Genomic DNA, 26,765 nt, shown 5'->3' with positions numbered 1-26,765 from the left:
ATATCAGTCTACACGATTCACACCTACGGACGCCATATACTGGATCTTGCAGCCCGTTTTTGTAACTTAAAACTCATTCTGACTTTTTGAGAAAGCCCCAAGAGAAGGTATAATTGTTAATATAATTACGGACAGTTAATTTCCAGAGTTTTCTAAACGTTTTATAAAAGGTGTTATTTATACTATAAAATTAAATGAATTGAAACAATTTATAATGTAGGAGACTGTAAGCATCCCGCAGAAAATACTGTAATACCTAACGTAGAACTTTTGAAATCAAATCCGGTTGTACGAGGATAAGTCAATTATTATCCGCAATTTAGTTATATTTTTGTTTGTCGGTAGTACTGTCGCATTGCGTGGATGACGCATGCGTGGTTTAATTGTTGTTATGTCTGTGCAGGTTTGATGCTGCTAGGTTAGTTCCATTATCGCTGCCCTGCCGTAACCACGGCTGATCCGCTTTCTGTTTGCACCAAAGAAGACCGACATTCAGCGATCCGTTTTTTGTGGTCGGAAGGTGTATCAGGGAAATACATCCGAAATTCATCGAAGACTTTCGGTACAGTACAGGAACAGTGTGTTGCCGCAACGGAGTGTCTACGAATGGATTGACAAATTCAAAAAAAGGTCGCACAAGTGTTACGCACGACGAAGGAGCCGGACGACCGTTTACCGCCACAAATGAGGAAAACATTGAGCGTGCACGTGACACGGTTTTCTTAGACAGACGAGTAACTATCGATGAAGTGGTACATCGACTGCAGATTAGTCACGGTTCTGCCTACGAAATCATCCACAACAGACTTGAGTTTCATAAAGTCTGTGCAACACGGGTCCCAAAACAACTCACACAGTCGCATAAACAAACGCACATGGACATCTACCAAAAACATTTGGATCGCTACGGTAACGAACAGGACAAGAATTACATCCGCAGAAGTCGGGCGTGTGGTGCGCGATATCGCGGAAGAAAATAATCGGTCCTATTTTTTTCGAGTACACCATTAATGCAGAACGATATCAGGATATTTTATTTCGGTTCATCGCACTCTTGGAAGAGGTAGACAGACACTGCCGGCTACAACATGACGGTGCGACATCGCACTACGCAAGTTCAACTTCTGATTTCGTCGAGGAATTCTTTGGTAATCGTGTTATCGGTGGAGGCTTGTGGCCACCAAGATCTCCAGATTTGACTCCGGCGGATTTTTTTCTACGGGGTTACCTCAAAGAAAAAGCCTACAGCAACAAACCACGAACACTTGAAAGTCAATATTGAACAAGCTGTATTAAATATCCAACCACAAACTTTGAAAAAAGTTGCGAGAAACGCTGTAAAAAGAATTGAAGCTTGTATTCAAGAAGATGGCGGCCACTTCCAACATTTACTCTAAATGTAAGGTAATGGATGGTAATAATAAAAATTACATTTACATTTGCACATGCCTTTTTATTATTTCAATACCTACCAATATAAGGTTGGGTTGCGTTTTATATGGGACACCCTGTATATTGTTGTGTGTATATATATATATGTTATCACAATATATGTGAATATATATATATATATATGTTATCACAATATATGTGATATATATATATATATATATCATATATTGAACAAGAGCGATATAACGGAATGAATAATGGATTCCTGCCAAGTAAGAGGAAAGTAGTAGAAAATATAATAATGGGAGGAATCCAGAAAGAGGGCTAAAAGAAATCCTTTTAGTAAAGATAACATGTCCGTTTAACAATCGTCCTTTATAAAATACTGCCCGCTGATACACCTAAACGATGTTGTTCCGTGAGAAGAGTTACCGGACCAGGGTAAGAATTTCATAGGATTGTGTGAGGTCACACAATATCAAGCTTCAAGTCGGGACCGGTCCGCCATGTAAAGAGGATAAATACTCCGGGGAAGACCGGTTGAAATCGATTTTGCGAGATGCAAGTCTGCGAGAAAGTGCTACGACAGAGGAATTATTATGCGACTTTGAAGCGAGAGTATTCTACGAGGAAGTCAGTGAAGGAGCGAATTTCTAGTGCTGTTTCGACGCAATTAAGGTGACGTCACGAGTAACTCCGGTACACGAAAACAAGAAAAAGTTCGGTGAGTTACTGTTAAAGACTGTAAGTGAAAGAGATAATGTACTAAATTTCATTCGTAGATTGTTAGGGTAGTTTTATTTGTGAACGGCAAAGATATTTGCAGTAAAAGAACTTTATACTTGTCTTACCTATTGTACTATTGTTGCTAATACGAGACTAGTGGTTAAGTGTTAAGACTAGCGGTCACGCTAATATCTTTTGTCAATGGGACTGAATTATATTTAACTATCTGTGAATAAATCCTGACGATTACTTTAAATTTTGTTTTGTATAAAATCACTGTCTGTTATTATTATTGTTGTGGTTGTGATTATTATGATTATTCTTTTAATTATTATTATTATTATTATTATTGTTTGCTGTTGTATTATTATTGTGAATTGTTTATTATTACTCTCGTCATTATTGTTATTATTGATTTGTCCTATTTTATTTATGTTATTAAACTAAATAAATTGTAATTATATAAACATTTTCAATTGTCAATCTCAATATCCTGATCGAGCCGCGAATACGCCACAATATATATGTGTGTGTGTATGTATATATACACACACACACACATATATATTTATATATATATATATATAGCTATAAAAATATTTTCATTTATTTCTTACATGTTAAGGTATAGTTATTGTTCAAGACAAATTAGCTAAACCGATTTAAGTAGATCTTTATCAAAAAAATACCTTGGGTTATGAGCCTATCGTTGCGCATTTTTCTATCGACTAATTTTTTTTTTGTTTTGTAACCTAAAGGAGATACAACACCATCCAGCAGCAGTTCATCGGTGTGAATGTTGTTTTAACGATAAACTTGAATATTTGTCATTAATTAACCGAGGCGATGAGAAAATTGCTGAAAAGTTATTCGGCAGACGACGCTTTTTTTGTACGTAACCTCTCAAGCTAATCTAACATTCGTGTATTCCAAAGTAACACGAACCTTAGCTCAGTTTGATAGTAGTCGTCTCTTTATGTTTTACGAACGGCTTTTATTTTTACGACTATCTATATTTTAAACGTCGAAATAAATGCGCTAAAAATCGTTCTATTCTTCTTTGACCGTCTGAAATTGAAAAAAGATTCAAAAATAATTGTTATAGATAATAAGGAACCACAAAAAAACCAAAACGGTGTAAAAATCCATCTTTAAGAGAAATAACTGATAAAAAGATTCAGAAAATAAAAATAAAAAAGAAGAAAAACATTAAAAAAAATTAAAATGATGTGCATAAAACTACATATGTAATCAAGGTGGCAGTGCAAAAGGCTCTCGTTGAAAATCAAAAACAATCGGAAGCATATTAAAATTCACACAAAATCCGAACGATTATAAAAATGTTAAAAGGATGTTAATTTCAACCGCAACGATAACCCAAAATATTGGCCGTATCGTATTGCACCGGTTAGGACCTTCGCAGCGATGCCGCTTAACAACAAATATACCATCGTGAATGAATACGATGTACCATTACGCATTTGTTTTTTAAGGGGTACACATGACCGATCGTAGAAATCAATCTAAGCATCCGTCTAGTTTGCTCAAAATACAGATAGCATAAAACGACTTCATAGTGACAATTTCTACAGAAAAATAAGGACGTAGTTGAAAAAGTGACGCGACCTTATGAAACAGTGTTTCCTTCTTTTGTTGCAGGTTTAAAGGAAAAAAGGGTTACACAATGCAGTAGAGAATATTCATCGTCTCCCGATACATTAGATGCGTCGGTTATGCCCGGACCCAGAATGCCTTCACAGAAAAGTACGGTAAGGATGCACCAAACAAGTCCTCCATCAAGCGGCTGTACGACAAGTTCCAAGAGAAACGAAATTCGGCAGATGCACTCGAAAGTGCTAATACCAGAAAGTTTGACCGACGTGCAAGCTGCATATTAATCCCTGTAAGTCAGTTCGACGCCTATCTAACCGGTCTGGTCTCTCCGTCGGTAGTGCCCGCACGGTTTCTCGCAAGCGTTTAAAGATGCATCAGTTCAGAATTCATGTTGTTCACGAGTCGTTACCTGCAGACACTGGAAAACGTGTAGCTTTCTGTCAGCGGAAAATGTCATCTGTAACGCCAGACGGGTAAGTACTCGACGATCGGTTTACGTATGACGGGGCACGGTTCCACAATGGATACATGAATGCACAGAATTCACGCGGTCGGTGTAGGAAAATCCACATTAGCCGCATTCCTTCACGGGCATTCCACAAAGAGCGCTATGTACAGATGGTGCAACAATCTGCAAACACTATACCTGCAGACCGGCTATAGTACATGTGATTTCAGCAGAACAATGCTACGGATCATTCAGCTAACAGCTTTCTTGAATCGGTATTTTCACGGACGATTGACTTCGAAGGGGTTGTGGGCCTCTCGGCCTCTTGATTTATCCCTTCCTGACTTTTTCTTGCGGGGATACCTTAAGGATGCCGCTTACAAAACTCATCCTCACACCGTTCTCAAATTACAGATTGAAACTTAACGAAGTGTCGCTGCAATTCCTCAACAAACGTTACAAAATGTGTTTGAGAGCATGCAACGTCGTATTCATGTGATTTGCACTCTGAGACCGCTTTCAAAAACATTGTAATATACTGATTTTCCCGTAAGGTTTTTTGAACGTTCTGTACGTTTAATGTAACAAACGTTCAGAAAGCATCTATAGCAAATCATGAGTTTTTTTGGACAGAGTCTAACATCATAAGTCTTTACAACGAATAACAATATTTCATTACTGAGAATTTAAAACCGATAGATTTTCCGGAATTCCTAATTAAAAACTGAAGTGTAGAATAAACAATAGGCAGCCGCCATTTAGCACGATGACATATCTCTATTGGTGTGTAATAAACGCAATCTGAACAATCAGTATCGAGGGAAATTCTTTGATCTTGGAAGATTTATCTAATTGGAATCTACATTACGCTAGTGGGATATGACAATAAAAGTATCAAAGTATCACACGATTCTCCAAAAGCTGAAGATCCATCTTACCGCTTGCATTTTCAAGTTGTTAGTGGACGTTAACACCGGTTACAATAGCGTCACACCTACTTTAAGAAAAGTATTTTTCTAAAATTTTTGTCGAGATAAATTTAATAAACGTTTGAAGAAAAATTACTTAGAAGATGGGGCAGCAAAGGTAAGCGAATTATTATTGTTTCCGAAGATGGTATGACACCACCGTCTCATTACATATTTTAACTTTCAAAAAACATTAAAATCGCACAACGCTGTAAATTTAAAGGCTACATAATTCATCGCATAACTTGTATCTCTGAAATTCTGGACTTTTATTAATGTCAGGAACTGAACAGAACGTATTTGCCAAAATACTGTATACGTCATTCGGTGGTACGTACATATTGTCATTGTCCAGCCGTCTTAGGACAAGAAGTATTTAATTTGGAGACTTCAAAAATTTGATATTTAATGAAGAATTAAATAAATATAAGTTTTCTAATAGTAAATTTAACTTGAAGTCGATTTCTTAAATAGAATTTATTAGGAAATAATAAATTAATCTCAAAAACAGGGGAATATAAACAGAATTACAGTTTAGTCCAAACTAAAGCTAACTATATTTGTTGAAACTGTGCCGTCGACTGAATCCAAACGACTTACATAACCGTTTAACACAGACATACAGATCTAGTTAAAATAAGTTAGAATTTTAATTGCGCTTGAAACAGAGTCCATTGTATGATTCCAACTACATTAAACCGACCGATACAACGAGAAAATAATTTATTAATTTGCTTATATAGAAACAAAAGGCTGACATCAACAACAGTTACTGACAGATAATAACAAATTTTTTAGCGTGTGAAAATCTCCATGGCTGTCTAGAACTCAAACCTGGAACTTCCAAATATAAGGTAGAGGTGCTACCGCTCCACCATGGAGATCAGTATTATAATAATAATTAGATGAATGATTACTTAACAAATGATTTGGTGGTATAAAATATTATATAACAAAAATCGGACAAAGATTTCTGTGATATTACCATATTATAACGATAAGATAACAATAACAATAAATATATGTATAATATTCACAGTATAAATAAATATTCATGTTACTTGTTAGAAGAATCTAAGCTTGTACATAAGCATATTCAAGTACAGATGAACTGTTCATAGAATGCATATGAATCAGAAATAAAAATGACTGGGAGAGGTAAATATTGTGACAGGCACATCTTTTTAAACTTCGCTTGCAAATTACCATTAAACTCATCTTCCTATTTACATAATACACCCTAAATTTAAAGAATCTTCAACTATTCTGAATATATACTAGGAAGAATATAGTAGCGTGCAAATTAATTAGAACAAATTTTATATTTAATAAAAATTTTATTTTAATTATAAAAATGTATTTGCAGAATTTATGAATAATCTAACAATTTGTCCTCCTACATTCTTATTCTTATTACTCTGTAGTCGACTGGCACGTAAGACTGTCATACCTTCCGATCAAAAGTCAGGAGTCATTTGCCAAAACATTTAAACTTTCATAACTCAACTGAGCGATCTAACAATTTTTATGCATTTGCTTTATAGTGCGGTTTACTTATCAAATTTTTTAAATTTATTTTCTAAAAGTCTAAAATTTTAAATAATTGTTCATTTTAGGTTACATTTTCTCTGTGAATACTTTGCAATATTCAAGTCAGTTTCAAAGTCACACAAACGCAACCGCAGACCTTTTTGGATGCAAACATTTGTTGCCAAAATATTTGAATCGCTCATCAATATTTGAAACAGAGCTAACATTCTGAAACGGGTAACATGGATTTATTCCTGTAACACCGACTCGAACGATTCGCTATCATTCTGGAAATAAATATTAACAACTTTCAACAGCATACTCAGATAGATGTGGCATATTTGGATTTTGTTAAAGCCTTTGACAAAGTTAGCTGTATCTATCTGATGGCCAAGCTTAAGGCCTGTTGTGCGATCACAAATATTGGCTCAGTTTGAGAATCAATCCTAACTGACACGGGTTAGAAAAAAATGGATCTGCTCTCTCAAGGCCTTTTAATATTCCTTCTGGTATTACTTAAGGGATCACACGTCAGCAGTTTATTATTCCAATTTTTACAGATGATCTTAGTAGTCTAATCAAAGCCAAAACCAGTGTTTCATATCTGTTCTTTGCCAGCGATGTAAAGCTGTACATGAAGAATAACAGTAACAGCGACTGAAAAATTTTGCAACACCCATTAAATACAATCTTTGATTATTCTTTAGATAATGATGTGGTAATAAGGACCACACTATATGACTGATTTTTGAGTTATTATGACCCCCTCGGCTTAATTTCAATTATCATATTTAAAGTATTATAACTAAACAGTATATTAAAGCTTTTCTAATATAAATGAATACAGATTACAAAAGAGAATATGTTTTTGACACTTTCGTTTGTGAATTAACAGTTTCAGAAGTTATGCAGGCTTTTAAACAAATAAAGAACATTAGGGGTACAGGTTCTAAAGAGGAACCTTTAGAATTGATATATGCAATTTTAGAATTTATCGTGAAGGTTATTAACGATCGCATGAGTGGAGGAGATATCCCAAGCGAATGGGGACTTCTTATATAAGCTCCTCATATAAAAAGGGCTGTTCAACAGAAAGTGATCATTACAGCGGTATTAGCAATACCTTCTATATCCAGACAGAAATTGAAATTTAGATCAGGGAAGCAGTCAGTTGACTCAGAAGAGCAGAGTGGATTTAGCCATAAAGTCATGCAGGGATAATATTTTTTGGTTTAAAACAACTTGTAGAAACGTTTATTGCATACGAGGAGGACTTAAATGTTATTTTTGCTGACTTACAGAAAGTATATGACAGTATTCTGGTAAAACAGGTTGTAAAAGATGATAGAGTCTGGTACTGACATCGTATATGTAAATGTAATTAAAAGCTTGTATAAAAAGAGTTTAATAAAAGCAGGTCAACATTTTTCACAAGATTTTAGAATGAATAAAGGTTTAAAACAGGATGTTGATTGTTCCCAACTTATTTTTTTAAGATTTACATAAACAGAGTTTTAAATGATTGGAGACCAAAAGCGTAAGCCATTCCCATCCGACAGGTAAAGATTTGGTATGTATTTTGTTATTTGCTGACTATCAAGTAATTTTAGCAGAAGATGAGGATGACATAACTTTGTTTAAAAATCTAAAGAGGAATTAAAAAAGGTGGGGTTTAGAAATAAAATATTTAATGGTCAAAGCACAAGGAAAACCTACAAGCGGAAAAAGTTAATAATTTAAAGTTTAAATGAATAATGTAAAATTGTAAAAATGTATCTGGGGATCACGCTCACATCAGACAGAAAAGATGAGATTGATATTTTAAATAAAGTCAAGAAGAAAATATCTATTAATTGGCAACTCCATTATCTTCTCTGGAACCCTAGCATATCTAGAAACAAGTAAAAAAAAAGGCCATTTGCTTAATTTATAGAGTGGAGTTACATTCAGTGCGGGAATTGAACATTTAACAAAAATCTGAAGAAAAAGAACCATAGCGATGGATATGCTGTTTTAAGGAAATTTTGCCAGAGGACACTGACGAATCACGTAAGCGACCAAAGAATTAGGAAAGAAATGGGAACACTCATGATTAGAGCACGTCAATGAAATCAAAGGACTCATACGTATGACAGGTGTAGAATGCGTGATGGTCGACTACCACAAAAGATTTTTGAGAGCACTGCAAAAGTAAAAGGTGAAGCCAAGAAGTAGCCAGCAACGAGAATTATGAAGCAATAGAGAGTAGACAATTAAATACCAGGAGGTTTTGATAAAAAAATGGATATTGAAATGTGGTAAATAGCTACAACAGTTGTATACCACAACTGGATAAGATAAGAATGCTAGGTTTTGTAAAAAGTTGTATGATGTCGACAGCATTAAGTTCTATATTTCATTTTTACACCCAATCGTGGCATTCTGTTCAATAGTTTGGTTATTACATTATATAGTATACATTAACATATTACAAAGACCACAAAAAAAAAAAATAATAAAGCTTACTGTATATAAATCTAATTACAATCTACATGAATCAAATAAACGAAGTATACTACCTGTAAAGCTAAGAAGGGTACAATCAGATCTAATTTATTTTATTAAGCTAATCATAATTATAAGAACCATTAGCTTGCTTTAATTCAGAGTTGCAACCTAGGCAACTGGATCTCGACAATCTTTTAGTATACCATTTAATAGTAATAATTATTTATTTTGTAACACAATCAATAGGATGATGAGAAACACAAATTCCCTTCCTCCTACATTAATTTATGTAACGTTTCACTTGCTACATTTAAATATTATACAGGACCTCTTCTGTGAATATAAATAAATAATGATTAATTATTTATTGGCACTGTTACTATACTGGTATAAAATGTTTTACCAATAAGATTATAACGACTATCTAAATAAGTAAATATGTAGATGTACTACGCAGAAAAGATGTAATTACTATAGTTTATATAACTGTTTTATGTGATATAGTCGTTAGTAGTTAGGCTTTCTTTAATAATTTTATAATACTCAATTACCACACCGCTATCACAACTACTGTAATTAGCTGTTAGGTTATTCAATGTAAACGAACACAAACCTGTGTATAAGAAAAACAAAATTAACTGAATTTAGAGTTATTATCCATCAGTTTCTTTATGATTAATATATATTATGCTTGGTGTTCTCTATTTTTTAATTTAACTTTATTTCTAGCACATTAGAACAGTGAGCCATATAAAGCTAAAATATTGTCATGGGAAAAATAAAATTATAAAGAATAAAACAGATATGCTTTAAGTTAATTTAAAATGTTCATAAATTTATACACAAACATGAAATCAATATTTGTAATTAATACGAATAAGGTGTGTGAAATGCTGTTGTTGAATAAAAATACTGATTAACTGTTCAGATTTTAATCTAATAGAATTAATTTCAGTTAAGGTAAACAAAAGTGTGGGCTAATAACAATAATATTTTCTTTAACCATTATTTTAAATCTGAAGCTTTTCTTTATCCTTCTTTCTAAAAATAGTAGAACTCTGAAAATTTTACAGGTATTGTTATTAATTTAGGAGAGATTAGGCACGATCCGATGTCCATATGCAGGAATCCTGTAACCTATTTGGAAAATTAAATATCTTAACCTAACCTTGTGTTTATACTTATGAATGTAAAATCTTTGTTAAAAAGAATCGTCACTTATTCTTTAAAAAAATAACAATATCCACCTTTACCGAACCAAAATCTGTTCGTATAACTCAATACAATACTTCGACTTATGACAATGATCCTTATTATGCTTCTGTTGCCATTTTTAATAAACTGCCAAACAGTTTGAAATTCTTCCCACTAATTTATTTCAAATATAATTAAAAAATTTTCTTTTAAGCAAACAGTATTACTCTCTTAATGCTTTTTTAAAATACACTAAAAAAAAAACATATGATTTATATGCATTCCGTTCAATGTATACATAAACATTTGCTCAAAGTAATTTCAATGGTAGGTTCTCAATTGTGAATTATTTTGAAATAACTTTCATATTTAATTTAATGTATTTACCGAGCTTAACATTTCATGTGTTTGTTTTTAAAAAATTATTACGGACTTTAAACACATCTTTATCTTATAATTTGTTTTATGTTTATCTTATATTGGCATTATCCACAGAATGACTCGTGAAGTATGTAACAAACTTTCAGGACATGTTCTACTGGTGAAAATAAGGAAGAAAGTTCATATAAACGTAATTGCTGTTAGCAAATGTTGGCTGGTGAAAAATTTTGCGTTGAATGCTTGAATGCTATGCCTTCAATAAACCTAAGCCAGGATAAAATTCTTGGGACCAAAATTAAGAGGTACATTAGTACTTTTATATATCTGACCTGAAAAATTGAAGAAAAAGAATAGGTCCCAGAATACACTGCATTTAACTAACTGTAAGTTGGTTGTATTGTTTGCGTTTGTATTTCTTATTTTTCTAAAATATTTCATTCTTTTGTTTTATAATACTGAAAATTTTGTGTTTTTAATACCTAGTTAAAATTTTCCACATTTTGATACGTTTTGTTTTTAATAAAATGTGAAACTGTGTTTGTATTTAGATTCTGTGGCCTTTATTCATAATGTTTTATTCAGAATCTAATTTGCTAAAAGTTTGTTTAAAACTTTTATGTATTCATTACCATTTATCAAGATTTAAAAAAAGAACTACTTAAAATACAGTTCTGGGACCTATTGTTTTAAATTTTTCAGGTTGCATTTCATATAAAACCACTAAATTTTCCCCCTTAATTTGGATCCCATGAATTACAGACTAACTTAAAATTTTACAGAAGGTGCAGAAATCAGGATGAAATTTCTTGCTAGCCCTCTTTCTTTTACTGTTTAGCCTCTGGAACTACCGTAAGGTTACTTCAGAAAATGAAAGCGGATGATATGTATGAATGTAAATGAAGTGTAGTCTTGTACAGTTTCAGATCGACCATTCCTGAGATGTGTGGTTAATTAAAACCCAACCACCAAAGAACACCAGTCTCCACAATCTAGTATTCAAATCCACATAAAAGTAACTGCCTTTACTTAGAACTCTCAACTTCAAAATGGTCTAGTGGTTAACTAGTGTCGGTTGCTAGCCAACACTTGCTATCTTATATTTAAATAATAAACTTATATTTCCGAATTTATATTTATATTCTGAACAATGTATCTATATGAACTTTCTTTTTTATATTCATCAGCAGAACAAATCCTGAAAGTTTGTTACAATCAATCTGAATATAATGTATCTAATGTTCTGATCAGTAGCACCCACAAATCAATGAAAATGAAGAAAAGGGATGAGATGATGATGAAACAGCATTTATGCTCAGAGGAACCAGTACACAAGTCGAACAACTCCTACACAGAGAAAAACTTCCTCCCAACAATTATTGATTAAATATATGACATAACAACAACTAATTTTCTGCAAGCCAAAAAGTAATATGAGGATAGTGATTAAAAGAAAAACCTTACCTATCCCTGGAGTTCTGTGAAAGTAATTATAACTTATTTTGTTGACCTTCTTTGAAGGTATTTTCAGTGTTTTGTTAAGTGGTGTAACACATATGCCAAAAGCATTCTCTTGGGGTTTTTTAAACTTAAATAATCTTTTCTGCGATATGGTGGTTTAGCATAAACATATATATGTAAATTGTGTGTATATGTGTGGAAAACAAAAATATTAAAATTCTAGGTAAGCAATTTATAATTAGATCAGTAATCATTTACTTCTATTATCAAGCATAAAGTATTATATTTATAAAAAACATTCATCATTAACAATCTATAATTAGAAATTATCATAAGATAGAGGTCATACGTTTTTTTATCACTATAAATTAATTGTTGTAGTCAAAAGTAATTAAATACGTCTACACATTACTTAAAATAAAAACAGTATAACAAACCTCAAACTGTCATACAGAACTGTCAATTGTTGAAAAACTACCATGTATTAATTTAAAAAAGTAAAATAATTGAATTTTTTTATAAATTCCTACATTCTCATTCTCAACCTAACAAATAAATTTTGAAAGAAAATTGTCATTTTTTTCTCACACACTACCTCCAATAAGTACGATTCTTTTAACAGTTCTTTTAATTCATTCTTTTAACATTTTTTGTAAATGTTTAAAAATACACACAGGCCTATTTTTTAAAAATATATTTTGATGAATGAGGTTGTACACAGGGGCAGGCATCCCATATCAGCACTCAGGACTTCAGTACAAATTTAAATGCCAGGTCCTCAGAAAAAAAATAAATATATTTTGTGTTTGTGTGTATGTGTGCGTGCGCACGTTTTTGCGTGGACGTGTTGTGGTCTACATAATCAATATCAGAAATAATTTATTAAAATTATAAAATATATACATAATACTTTGTACTACACTGTTTTTCTGCATTTTCACACTGTTAACTACAGAAAAACTGTGATAAAAGACTTTCACTGACTTGTTTTAAAGCTAAATGTACATACACCATTAAAGGAGTTCTGTAGACTGAACAAATGTCAAGGTAAGGATTATACAATGGATCATCAAAACTTCCAATCCAATCTCTCTCATTTTTTTGATGGGTCACCAAAGATGTGTAACATTTTACAGTTGATATTTTCTTACACATCTAATAAAAAAAACACCAGTTTTTTAAAAATTATAAACTTTATCTGTTCCTGAAGAAATAATTAAGTCATAAATATAGAAATAATAAATAATTACTTGAAGAATGCCGGTAACTAAAAAAAAATGTTGGTCCATAAATGCCCAAAATAGGCAGGGAGAGTAGGAAAAGTCTAAGTAGGCATTTATTTAATGCCTAATTTAATTTTTTTTTTTAATTTTTAGAATTATTTTGTAAATTTTATTTGGGTATAAAAATGAATTAATTAAAATGCAGTAAAAAAGGACAACTTTCTTTAGATATTTAAAGACAGATTTCAGTAATGAAATGAAATTTCACTGGTTACGAAGTGTTTTGCTGTCTGTAACATCTTGAGTCCTTTAATATTGCTGGTCAAGGATTTAAAATACTAATTCATAAATTCAATCAAACACTATTAATAACATTAATCGATTTTGCATTAAAGAAACTGTTAATTTTTTTAACTAGAATGAACCTCTTGTATATAGATTGCAAAGTAATAGAGAAGTACAAAATCTGAAAAATTTTCAAGTTTCCGAATATCGAAGCACTACTTCTATTCTACCAGCCATCCCCCTTTGGTGGAGGTCTTTTGTATGGAAATAATGACCTCTTGAAAGCAATGGTGCAACTTAATACTGCAGTTGTTTTTAGGGAAATGTTCTCAATTGACTTACTACACATGACAGGATTGATGTCATGTCATGGTAACATACAAATAATGAAAAAATGTATAAGCATATCTCAAACTTTTATTTTAACTACAAAAGAAAAATATTACAAAAATGTATCCCTTTATACAAGTTATCTATAACTTAAATAATGATATGCAAATAAATTTGAGAATTTCCTTTGAGATTTTAATACTAACACTTCTTTAATTATTATGATTAGAGTTCCTAAAAAAATATACAATTATTTACAAACATTTCACACAGTATGACACACTATAATATGAAAATGCTATTACTCAATATTCAAATCATAAAAACTCAATATTTAACATTCAAAAATAAATTTCATTTCATTTAGTAGACAACACTAAATGCTCAATCATGCATGCAGTTATGCAATTTATCAAGAAACATCTTTCTATTGGAAATTTCATCACTTATTTGCAACGATGAGAATCAAATTTCAAAAATAAATAAAATATAAACAATATGATCTCTTAAGGGAACATTAAAATGAAATGGATGCACAAAAAACATTAGTTAAAATATACCATACAAAACATATCAAATTGGTAATAACTATAACATAACTAAACAAAAAATAACAAGATTTATTTATTTAACAAAAAACAATCTATACCGAGACGTATCTAAAAGTAAATAGCAATTGTAAATAATGAAATAGGTTAATTTTCCTAGTACAAAGAGTACATAAAACAATAATTACTTGCTTCTAAACAATAAAATGGTAATATTTAATGACTAAATATGACCTTGATCTATATGTCAACAAAATAAAAAACAACAAATTCTTCATTTAAAAATCACAAAAAATTTATCTACAGAAACTTAATCGTACATCTGCTATCACTCTACGATTCTGTAATTTAAGTACGGTTAAAATATTGTATGTAATTAGAATTACAATATCTTACCTCGATAGGTGCTTTAGTATCTGATTTTTTATTAAAGAAACCATTATTATAACTAATATTCTACTATCGCTATATACACACAATTCACGCACCTACGGCCATTTTATCTTATGTCCACTCTTACGTCTGCTACGACTTCGACGATATTTCGCAATAGACCACTTAATGTAATTTTTACAATCATCTCTTCGACATTCAATGAACTTAATGAAATTATTACGTAATGTTTCATTGAAAACCATGAAACGCAATATATCGCACTTATTTTAAGATAATCTTTAGTAAATTTTATATTATTTTTCATTAAGTCTTCTTCCAATTGTAATAATTTATGGTAATACACGTTACCTTGTTTTATACTGCTTAACGTTGAGAGCGCTAATGTTAACGGTGTTTATAAACTATAAAATACATACCGGGAATATTTAAAAAATGTTCGGGAAATAAAAAAAAACAAAAACAGACCGTTCTATTTTTGTCATCATTGATTGAACATACTATTATATGGTTAATTTTACCAAAAACCTACCGACTTCTCTGATCCAATGTACTAAAAAAAAGCTAACGATACAAATACTACAAAATACACATTTTTTGAATAAAAATTGGAGCAGAATTTTTTTACTGATGAATTAATTAACAAAAAAAAAATTACAAAGAATATTTATATGGTAATATTTGTACATGGGAATATGAAAATGGAAATAAATGAGTGATTTACAATGAGGTAATAAATTTTACTTAAAAGAATATGAGTAGGGCCTATTAGATATGTATAGATGGAGAATTAAGAGTACTGGATGAGGACAATTTAATGATAGAGCAGTCAATTTATAAGAAAGTTTAATTATTTCAATAGTATATTTTAGAATATATGCTGAATTTAACTACCTAATTATTTTTAAAAGTTTTTTCAATGTTCATAAGTTAATGAAATTGCATAGAATAACTTTACAAAATAGAAAAAATTAAAATAAATAAATTGAACCTAACTATAAAATTTATCCCATAATGCTCACTGTTTTTCATTATGCTTATAATTTGCTATAATGTTATCTAGTAAAAACGAAGGCTCTATTAGTTGGTTTATAAATATATATATAACAAAATAACAGTAATACTAATTAAAGTTTATGAAATATAATATAGCATTGATTAATTCCTATTCATTTCATAAATTTTATTATCTGATAATCTGAACAATCTTTACACTTCAAAGATGCGCTGAATTTATTTTATAGATAAACTGAATAAACAATCCACATCTCATAGTTGTAGTTTTTTCTTCATATGTAGTGACAGATCTTAAAAATTTTATGTCATCACTAATATTGGTATACTCTGTAATTCAGAACCAGTCTGCGTTAATACACTGTAAAAAAGCAAATCATAAAATAACAAATTAAAACTGAACTCAATTCTGAATGAAAGAAATTAAAATACAAAAGGTTTCAATCTGATATATAAATGCTTTCAAAAATTGTAAAAAAATAATGAAATTTGACATCTTCTGTATACCAATGCAAGTGATAAAAATACAAGGTCAAATAAACAATATATGTATCTTGTAAACTATTTACTTTATCAATATTAAAAGAACTGCAGTAAAACTCAAAGAAAAGATTTGTTCTGATTAATATAAAATAATTATTTCCATTTATTCATGAAATATTCATAAAAGATTTTGATCATTTGAATGCCAAAGCTGCATAATTCTAAGGTCAATATAGCTATTTTTCCAATCAGGCAAGTTAAAAAACTGCTGTTTATGTTGCACGACATGTAAACTCAACTATAATCTACAAATTAATGACTATAGAGTTACATGCTGATTCAAAGTAGCCTGATGTGAGTCTAGGCTAAAAATATTCATCCTGAAATTTTTACTGCAGTTTTAATACATAATAAGTGAAAATTAAGAGCTCAATTTATGAAATGATTTTTATCAATGTATCTTCTTTGTTTTATTAAAGGCATTAATTTTTTTCAAAAGGTAATTGAAATTGAGAATAACATTTGTAAAACTTTTCATTCCCTAAATGTAACTTGGCAGGTAATTGTTCGCAACTCTATAGTGTTGTCATTTTTCTAATAGAAATTCGTTTTCTTTTTATATATGTATATATTGTTACAATATACTTAAAAAAGATAAAATATTTTTATTTTATTTCTAGGTAATATTTACTAATTAAAATTCCTCGAGATACAGTTTTCTTTTCTTTCATAGGAAAGAAATGCCAAAAAAAAATGTCAGTCATGTGGGTGAATATAACTAACTTATTTATGTCTTCGACCTTTTTTTTTTTTTGTTTCACAAAAAATCAGTTGTAAGTGTAAGTGAATGCCTTAATTACTTTTCAAGGATTCTATAAAATAATTATTAGCTTCAGTAATCTACTGGATAATAAGGAGAAAGTTATGTATTTCAATATCTAATTGAAAAATTGAGATAAAAAAACTAACAATGATAGAAAAGTATCATTAAATACATTCGTATATGTGTGGCCATAAAATAGTCCATTTTTCAGTTTCTTTGTAAAATAATACTGAACAACAAAATATTATTTTTTGTTGGTTTCAAGAATGTAAATAGCTGTATTCTTTGACAAATATGTAAGTGGTTTATTTCTACCAGGCATAGATTTTTCTTGCTGCAAGAAAAAAGCTCTGTGATGGTAGTATAACAATATTATATGTGCCTAAAACCTACTCCTTTGGAGTTGTTTGCTGTAGGTAAGTCAGTCTTGAGATTCCACCAGTAATCAGCCAGCAATGGAATGCCTAATGCCTGATGAGGCCTAAGGCCTGGATCGTTGCCAAATTTAATGGTCAAGCTGGCAATTGTGGCACATGTAGATGTTTTCCTAGAAATATATAATGCCTGTTTGGAAGAGAGGCTCTTCCCTGAAGTTTGGAAGAGATGTCTTGTCCTAGTACTGAAGCCTGGGTGTGATCCGCTCTCCCGTCTTCCTTTTGCCCCCTTGTGATGGGAAAGGATGTGGAGCGAATGATACTGCAGCAATTGATCCAAATAATTGAGGAATCTGGTGGCTTTTCAATAAGGCAATCTGGCTTTTGAGCTGGAAAGTCTGCATTGGAGGTGGTGGCAGAGTGACAGATTCAGTTCGTTGTTGCTGAAGGGAAGATGTGTGTAATGATGGCGTTAGATGTGAGTAATGCATTTAATTGCGTTTCTTCACATTGCTTCGCATTGCCATCACTTCAGTGTTGGTGAACCCTCATTTCCCTAGTTATTTAATGAGGATGATATTATCATGTCTGAGAGATAGGAGTCTTATATATGCTTCTGAGAATAACACTTTACAGTTAGCCTACTGAAGCAGTCATGTCCAGAATGACCATCAATGTCTGATGAGACCATTGAAGTTATGGAAACAAGTTACTCACATAGCCCCCAAAAAAAATCACTGCAGAAATGTTACTTAGAAATAGATGTAAAACACTTGTTTACAACATTTAAAAAATCAACTTTACTTTACCCTTCTAACATTCAGATGTTACATAAAATTTCTCCCTCTATGAATCATGAGATCTTGCCGTTGGTGAGGGGGCTTGAGTGCTCAGTGACACAGAATAGCTGGACCGAACGTGTAACCATATCAGAGAGGTATCTGTTGAGCCAGACTAAGGAATGATTCCTGAAAGAGGGCAGCAACTCTTTCAGTAATTGTTAAGGGCGTAGGTCAGGATGACTTAAACGGCCATATCAACACAACTCAGTCCTCTGAGTACTGCGCAGCTGAAAGCAATGGAAAACTACTGCTATTTTTTCCAAGTGGCTCTCTGCATTTTCATATAGCAATGATGGAGGCGCCTTCCTTGGTAAAATATTCTGGAGAAAACTAGTCCCCCGTTGGGATCTCCGGGTGGGGACTACTAAGGAAGGGGTCACCAGAAAATTAAAAAAATAACATTCTACGAGTCGGAGCGTGGAATGCTAGAAGTTTAAAAAAGGTTGGTAGGTTAGAAAATTTAAAGAGGGAAATGGATAGGATAAATGTAGATGTAGTAGGAATTAGCGATGTTCGGTGAGAAGAGGAAAATGACTTTTGGTCAGGTGATTTTAGAATAATTAACTCAGCTTCAAATAATGGGCAGGCAGGAGTAGGTTTCATAATGAACAAGAAGATAGGGAAGAGAGTAGAGTATTACAAAATGTATAGTGATAGAATCATTGTAATAAGGATAAAATCAAAACCAAAACTGATTTTTAACGTCTGTATGCCTACAAGTGCCCATGATGATGACGAGGTAGTGTGTTTACGAAGAAATTGACAAATCAACTAAACACATAAAAGGAGATGAAAATTTAATAATAGTTGGAGATTGGAATGCAAGCATTGGAAAAGACAAGGATAGAAATATAGTGGGTGAATACGGGCTGGGCAAAAGGAATGAAAGAGGAGATCCACTTATAGAGTTTTGCATGAAGTATAATTTAGTAATTGCCGACACCCGGTTTAAAAATCATAATAGAAGAATATACACATGGAAAAAGCCAGGCGATACTGCAAGGTATCTGATAGATTATATCATGGTTAAGCAAAGATTTAGAAATCAAATGTTGACTGCAAAACTTACCCTGGAGCAGACATTGATAGCGACCATAATTTGGTGATAATGAAATGTAGATTGGGGTTTAAAAACCTGAAGAAAAGGTGTCAGATGAATGGGTGGAATTTAGAGAAGCTTGAGAAAGAGGAGGTAAAGAAGATTTTTGAGGAGGACATCGCAAGAGGCCTGAGTAAAAAAGATAAGGTAGAAAATGTAGAAGAAGAATGGGAGAATGTTAAAAAGGAAATTCTTAAATCAGCAGCAGCGAACATAGACGGAACAAAGGATGACAACAGGAAGTCAAACTAGCGAAAGAAGAGTGGATTAAAGAAAAGTGTTCAGAAGTGGAAAGAGAAATGAACATTGGTAAAATAGACGGAGCATACAGGAAAGTTAAGGAAAATTTTGGGGTACATAAATTAAAATCCAACAAAGATGGTACACTGAATTATAATACAAAAGGTAAAGTCAATAGGTGGATGGAATATATTGAAGAGTTATACGGAGGAAATTAATTAGAAAATGGTGTTATAGAAGAAGAAGAGGAAGTTGAGGCGGATGAAGTGGGAGAAACAATACTGAGATCTGAATTTCAGAGAGCATTAAAAGATTTAAATAGCAGAAAGGCTCCTGGAATAGACGGAATACCTGTAGAATTACTGCGCAGTGCACGTGAGGAAGCGATTGATAGATTATACAAACTGATGTGTAATATTTATGAAAAAGGGGAATTTCCGTCAGACTTCAAAAAAAGTGTTATAGTAATGATACCAAAGAAAGCAGCGGCAGATAAATGTGAAGAATACAGAACAATTAGTTTAACTAGTCGTGCATCAAAATCTTAACTAGAATTCTATACAGAAGAATTGAGAGGAGAGTGGAAGAAGTGTTAGGAGAAGACCAATTTGGTTTCAGGAAAAGTATAGGGACAAGGAAAACAATTTTAGGCCTCAGATTAATAGTAGAAGGAAGATTAAAGAAAAACAAACCAACATACTTGGCATTTATAGACCTAGAAAAGTCATTTGATAATGTAGACTGGAATAAAATGTTTAGCATTTAAAAAAAATTAGGGTTCAAATACAGAGATAGCAGAACAATTGCCAACATTTACAGGAACCAAACAGCAACAGTAATAGTTGAAGAACATAAGAAAGAAGCCTTAATAGGAAAGGGTATTCCCTATCCCCGTTACTTTTTAATCTTTACATAGAAATAGCAGTTAATGATGTTAAAGAACAATTTAGATTCGGAGTAACAGTACAAGGTGAAAAGATAAAGATGCTACGATTTGCTGATGATATAGTAATTCTAGCCGAGAGTAAAAAGGATTTAGAAGAAACAATGAATGGCATGGATGAAGTTACACAAGAACTACCGCATGAAAATAAACAAGAACAAAACGAAAGTAATGAAATACAGTAGAAATAATGAAGAAGGACCACTGAATGTGAAAATAGGAGGAGAAAAGATTATGGAGGTAGAAGAATTTTGTTATTTGGGAAGTAGAATTACTAAAGAAGGATGAAGCAGGAGCGACATAAAATGCCGAATAGCACAGGCGAAATGAGCCTTCAGTCAGAAATATAATTTGTTTACAACAAAAATTAATTTAAATGTCAGGAAAAGATTTTTGAAAGTAAACATTTGGAGTGTCGCTTTATATGGAAGTGAAACTTGGACGATCGGAGTATCTGAGAAGAAAAGATTAGAAGCTTTTGAAATGCGGTGCTATAGGGGAATGTTAAAAATCAAATGGGTGGATAAAGTGACAAATGAAGAGGTGTTGCGTCAAATAGATGAAGAAAGAAGAATTTGGAAAAATGTAGCTAAAAGAAGAAACAGACTTATAGACCACAATTAAGGCATCCTGGAATAGTCGCTTTAATATTGGAGGGACAGATAGAAGGAAAAAAATTGTGTAGGCAGGCAATGTAAAACAAATTGTTAGGGATGTAGGATGTATACCGAAATGAAACGACTAGCACTAGATAGGGAATCTTGGAGAACTGCATCAAACCAGTCAAATGACTGAAGACAAAAAAAAATTATTCACAGGGCAAATTGAATGATTTGAATTGTATACAGGAGTTCTGGATAAGTTAGATCATGATAGGGACTTTACAACATGTTTATCTTCAGTGATTGGAGGTATGCTTTAAGTTTCAGGATGAGCATATGGCATAATGTTCAAGTATGAGGTAGCCCAAATGTATGGTGTACAATCAGATGAGACAGTTATTGGCCCTTCTTTTTTTCTGAAAAACTATAATGGAAAACTCTTCCTGGGTATTTAGAAAGGATGTACTGCCTCAAATATTGTACAATTCCATTCTCTAGATAGATGGAGCTCCTCCACATTCACTTGGAATTCCTCACCAATTACATGGCTAGACAATTCAATAAAACAAAATAATTCTGTCAATTTTTTTAAACTGAACTTTATACAATAAAAAATAGACTACACATAAATATTTCTGACACAAAATGAATTTAGAATGCACAATTTTACACGCATATATTTTTTTGAAAATTTAAATAATTCATCAACATATTGACACTGTGCTAATTTCATCATTAGTCGGTACACAGTTCCATAATTACATCAAACAAATAACAAAAAAATAAAAACATGAAATTTAGAAAACATAAATATACTAATAATTACAAAATTTGTAATAACAACACAACTCCATTGCCATTACTGGATTGAAGTCAATATGTATACATATATAAGAAAAAAAAATAGTGAAACTGATATAAATATCAAAACAAATAGTAAAGAAGTATTTTTTCCACATTAGATATAGAAGTGAAGTGACTATACACTTTACATACAAATACAATTGAAACTTCTTAATTCAATTATCCTGTAAATTAAATGAATATATTGAAATACATTTATAAAAATGTTATGTTAATCTTTTAAGAAAGATAACAGTCATCAATATAATTAAACTTTAAGAATGATTTTATAGTAAATTGGTTTGAAATACACTGAGTTATAAAAGATTGATTGTTGTTGGGATCGCTAAATGTTATGATTATATCCTACTGGAAACATTACTCTTCACAGTGCTGTTATACCCTTGTAGGCTACAAAATCATGACCCACCGGGTTGGTCTAGTGGTGAACGCATCTTCCCATATCAGCTGATTTGGAAGTCGAGAGTTCCAGCGTTCAAGTCCTAGTAAAGCCAGCTATTTTTACACGGACTTGAATACTAGATCGTGGATGCCGGTGTTCTTTGGTGGTTGGGTTTCAATTAACCACACATCTCAGGAATAGTCAAACTGATACTGTACAAGACTATACTTCATTTACACTCATACATATCATCATCATTCATCCTCTGAAGAATTATCTAAACGGTAGTTACCGGAGGCTAAACAGGAAAAAGAAAGAAAGGCTACAAAATCATTGAATTTATAATTCAATGCAAGAAACTTTGTTTATCAATTACACCAGTTTAACGTAAGAAATACTAATAATAATTACTATTTTTCAAATAATAAATCAACTTAAAATCTGCCACGTCAATAATGAGTTACTTTGTAAATAAAACAGGTGTCCCAAATATTAGAGCTAAACAAAAGTGACTGGATTTCAATCAATAAAGTAGGATTTAACTTGGTTTTTTTTAATATTCTCAGTGTTAAAACTAACAGCTGACTTTGTTCACAACTTCCAAACCTCACATGTGATCTCCTCATGACATCTTGGATCAACCATTACAAGATGAAAAAATTGGAGTTTGATGTGATAAATTGCATAAGCAGATAAAATCATCCAATTTTTATGGACATGGTAAACTTAAAATATGATCGCAATGAAATCTTTTATTCTTTCATCGTAAATTAATACGAATAAATGAAGAAGAAAACTTCTTCTTTTATTCGTGAATAAATGAAGAAGAAAACTGCTGGAGTCCAAAAAGAAAGAAAAAATTCTGGAGAAGAAAGCGTTGTACTCCACCAAGGTTTGGCTAAATCTTCTGTGTGAAGATTTTGGGTTTTGGTTTTTCAAAGTGCATCTGGCCTGAGAGATCTAAGATTTTACATCTATCGAATTTTATTAAGGAGAGCAATAAAAGAATGTTTATAACAATCCTCATACCCTGAATAAACTGAAAAAAGCATAACTGATTTGTAAATGCTATCACTCCTTTGGTGCTTCAGTGTGCATTTTCAAACATGACTAAATGTGTTCAGGTATGCCCGCAGGCAATTGAGCGCTATTGAACTTACCCTGTAAATAAAAATTCATAAGATAAAATTACCTCCTATCTTTGGACATCAAAAGGAACAGTTCAAAAAGGAAATGGTCAGAAAAATGTTTTTTATGTTAAGTTTCATATAAATATTCATTGGTCTTTTTATTTTTCTCACTAAAATAATACATGTCTGAGGTTATAATAAATTAATAAATGAAATTGAAACGATATTTCTGCTACTGAAAGAACGAATAGAAGATAAATGGAGTATGGTCCAGACACTCCATCTGGACAATACACTGGATCTGCAAAGATGATTGAACATCCGAGATTTGTAAAATTTTAAAAGCTGATCTTCAATCTAACGTAACACTATAAAATTAGTTTTTAATTTGTTAATCATTACAGGCATATGGTACATAAGATGTCTTAAACTGTTTTCATTGTTTTGTGTCTTACCGAAATTATTAGAATAATTAATTACAACAGTATTAAATTTACAATAATATTTAGTATTTCAGTTCCTACTACTTTTATCATTAATATTAATAAACTACTGTGCTATTAATGTCTTTTGTGTTACTGAGGGTGAGAGATCAGCTGAATTCAAACAGTAATATCGCTATGAAACAAGATGTTAAATTAGAATTCCCTTACTTTGAAAAATGAATTCACGAAAGCTATTATGAATTTTCTAAATGATGAAATGTAAAGATTTAAACATACGTAATAAAAAAAATGTTTCCACGCATTTTCTATCAATTGCATAAGGAATAATCATAAAAATCATAAATAAAACTTAAATTATGTATTTTAAAAACTCCTAATTTGGTAAAGTAAATCCTGAACGCATAAAAAATAAATATATTCTAAGAACAATATTATTGTTTAAGAACAATATTAATAACAATAAAACTCTGTGCTCAATAATGAAGAATAAATGGACGGTGCTCAGTCAAATTACACAATATTAAAATACATTTATACATAAATATAAGTACAAAAAAATTACATATCAATAGTAGCAAAATACACCTATAATTAATAATAATTTGAGTATATAATACATACAATGGATTAAATACTATTTATTCAAATAACTGCATCAACATATGCAGTACAGTCATGTTAATCCTAGAATTTGATAATCTGAGAACAACTAGAATTCAAAATAAAACTAAAGAGCAGGTTGTACAGAGTTTATTGATGGCCTTTTACAGGGTTGTAGGAGGGAGGGGTTCCTACTTTTGATTTTTTTGACTTTACTTTTTTTATTATACAATATTTATAATAAAAATAACATTTACAAAAAAATATATATATCAATTTCATGTTTGATTTTTATTTTATTTGAATATGACAACTATTACCTTAAAAATAAAAAATCTTTATGAACAAGCGGAGATAGGGGTCGCATGTTGAATGAAGTATTAACAAATAGTTTTCATTTCACAAAACTTAAAATATAAAAAAATAAATTTATTTTAATTTTAAGCTTGCCTGTTAACAATCTAAAAATATTTTATATATACCATGTGTCCCACGAAGAGGTAATTTAGTGACTCTCACTCATTCCCCCACCGAGTCTATTGAAACTTTACAGACCTTATAATGAAGATTCTAAAAATGTTCTGTGAAAATTCCCAACTTCTAGTATTTATAGACACAAAATGGTGGCTGTCAAATAAAAACATTAATTTCAGATAAACCAAATTTTTTATTCATACAAAATAGCTGGTAAGAATGATTAAAAACAGATTAGAATAGAACTAGAATAATTAAAAACAGTTAGATAATTAGTCATGGGTTATGATTAATAAAATATTAACTTGTTTTATTCAATTTCAACAGATATTTAACAATACATCATCTGTTTTTAATCATTTTTACCAGCTATTTTGTAATGAATGAAAATGTGGTTTATCTGAAAATGATGTTTTTATTTAGAAGCCGCCATTTTATTTCTATAAATCCTAGAAGGTTGAAATTTTCACAGAACATTTTTAGAACCTTTGTTAAAAGGTCTGTAAAGTTTCAATAGAATCAGCGAGGAAATGGACAAGTGATATTAAATCAAAAGCGCATACCTTTTCATGGGATACTCTGTATATACATGTGTGTATATATATACATTTTTTTTTAAAAGTCAATTTTAAGACTCATATTCCTCTTATACAAATATAAATAAATAACTTGATCCACCAAGTACAGAATAAAATTAAATTAGGTAGGATGACACTTACCTTATAACATTATATATACACAAGAGTACTTTTACTATTTTCTCACATCTTCAGTTGATACAATCTTTTAATTGTTCACATAAAATATTATAAATACAATAAAATAGAATTTGCTAAAACTTTAAAATCAAAATTAAAAGTTAAAGTTAAAAATTCCATATATAAAAATATGTCGTCAAATAATAAAAATATTAATTAACAGTTAAAATGATAAATATGCTAAAAAATGAATTTGTGTGTGTGATTTGGCCAGACAATATTATATTACTGTGTACAATTTTAAATAAATTAAACTAAAAATTAACAATATTTGATAAAATGCTGCTGCCATCTACTGCAGCCTTTATAATAGTGTCATCCTCATACTCTGTTTGTCAGTTGATAAGCTGAATCCATTTTTATATATTGTATATATATATATATATATATATAATATATATATTACATTTTTATATTAGTGTAAATATCAGTTATTGAATGTTTATTATCAATAAGATGGTCAGAATCATTAGAAAAACCCAATTTTCCATTTTTATAATAACTGAAATATTCAGAAAATCTGGTTTATCTGGTAGATATAGTAGACTTTCCTATACAAATATGATTACAGTTGTTACATTTTATTTTCCAGATTCCACCCAAATCATATTTGGGTGGAATCTGGAAACCACCGGTCAAGCCTGCTACTTTGGCAGCAGGCTTGGCCGGCCTGTTGAGGAAGCTGCTGGATACAGATGCTACCTTCCTGCTCCA

The 26,765-nt window shown here is 31.1% G+C and overlaps 2 protein-coding genes across 4 annotated transcripts in view; both read right to left on the bottom strand.

The window, feature by feature from the left end:
* LOC142332545 (bridge-like lipid transfer protein family member 3B) overlaps positions 1 to 15,274 on the bottom strand; it is a 130,704-nt gene extending 115,430 nt beyond the window's left edge. The window contains exons 1-2 of one of the 3 annotated variants that reach the window (XM_075378999.1): positions 14,981 to 15,274; positions 13,208 to 13,353 (exon numbers count right to left, since the gene is read on the bottom strand). In XM_075378999.1, coding sequence (XP_075235114.1) covers positions 13,208 to 13,353 — 146 coding nt within the window. In that variant the 5' untranslated portion in view covers positions 14,981 to 15,274. The remainder of the gene's footprint in view (positions 1 to 13,207; positions 13,354 to 14,980) is intronic. The other 2 variants (XM_075379000.1, XM_075379001.1) reach the window with 2 other exon arrangements.
* A 934-nt stretch (positions 15,275 to 16,208) lies between these two features.
* LOC142332200 (N-acetylgalactosaminyltransferase 6-like) overlaps positions 16,209 to 26,765 on the bottom strand; it is an 82,716-nt gene continuing 72,159 nt past the window's right edge. The window contains exon 10 of the mRNA XM_075378489.1: positions 16,209 to 16,352. Coding sequence (XP_075234604.1) covers positions 16,329 to 16,352 — 24 coding nt within the window. The 3' untranslated portion in view covers positions 16,209 to 16,328. The remainder of the gene's footprint in view (positions 16,353 to 26,765) is intronic.

The sequence above is a fragment of the Lycorma delicatula genome, chromosome 11 (genome assembly GCF_047948215.1).
Source record: "Lycorma delicatula isolate Av1 chromosome 11, ASM4794821v1, whole genome shotgun sequence".
Taxonomy (NCBI): Eukaryota; Metazoa; Arthropoda; class Insecta; order Hemiptera; family Fulgoridae; genus Lycorma; species Lycorma delicatula.
This window is presented reverse-complemented; position numbering and strand designations above follow the sequence as displayed.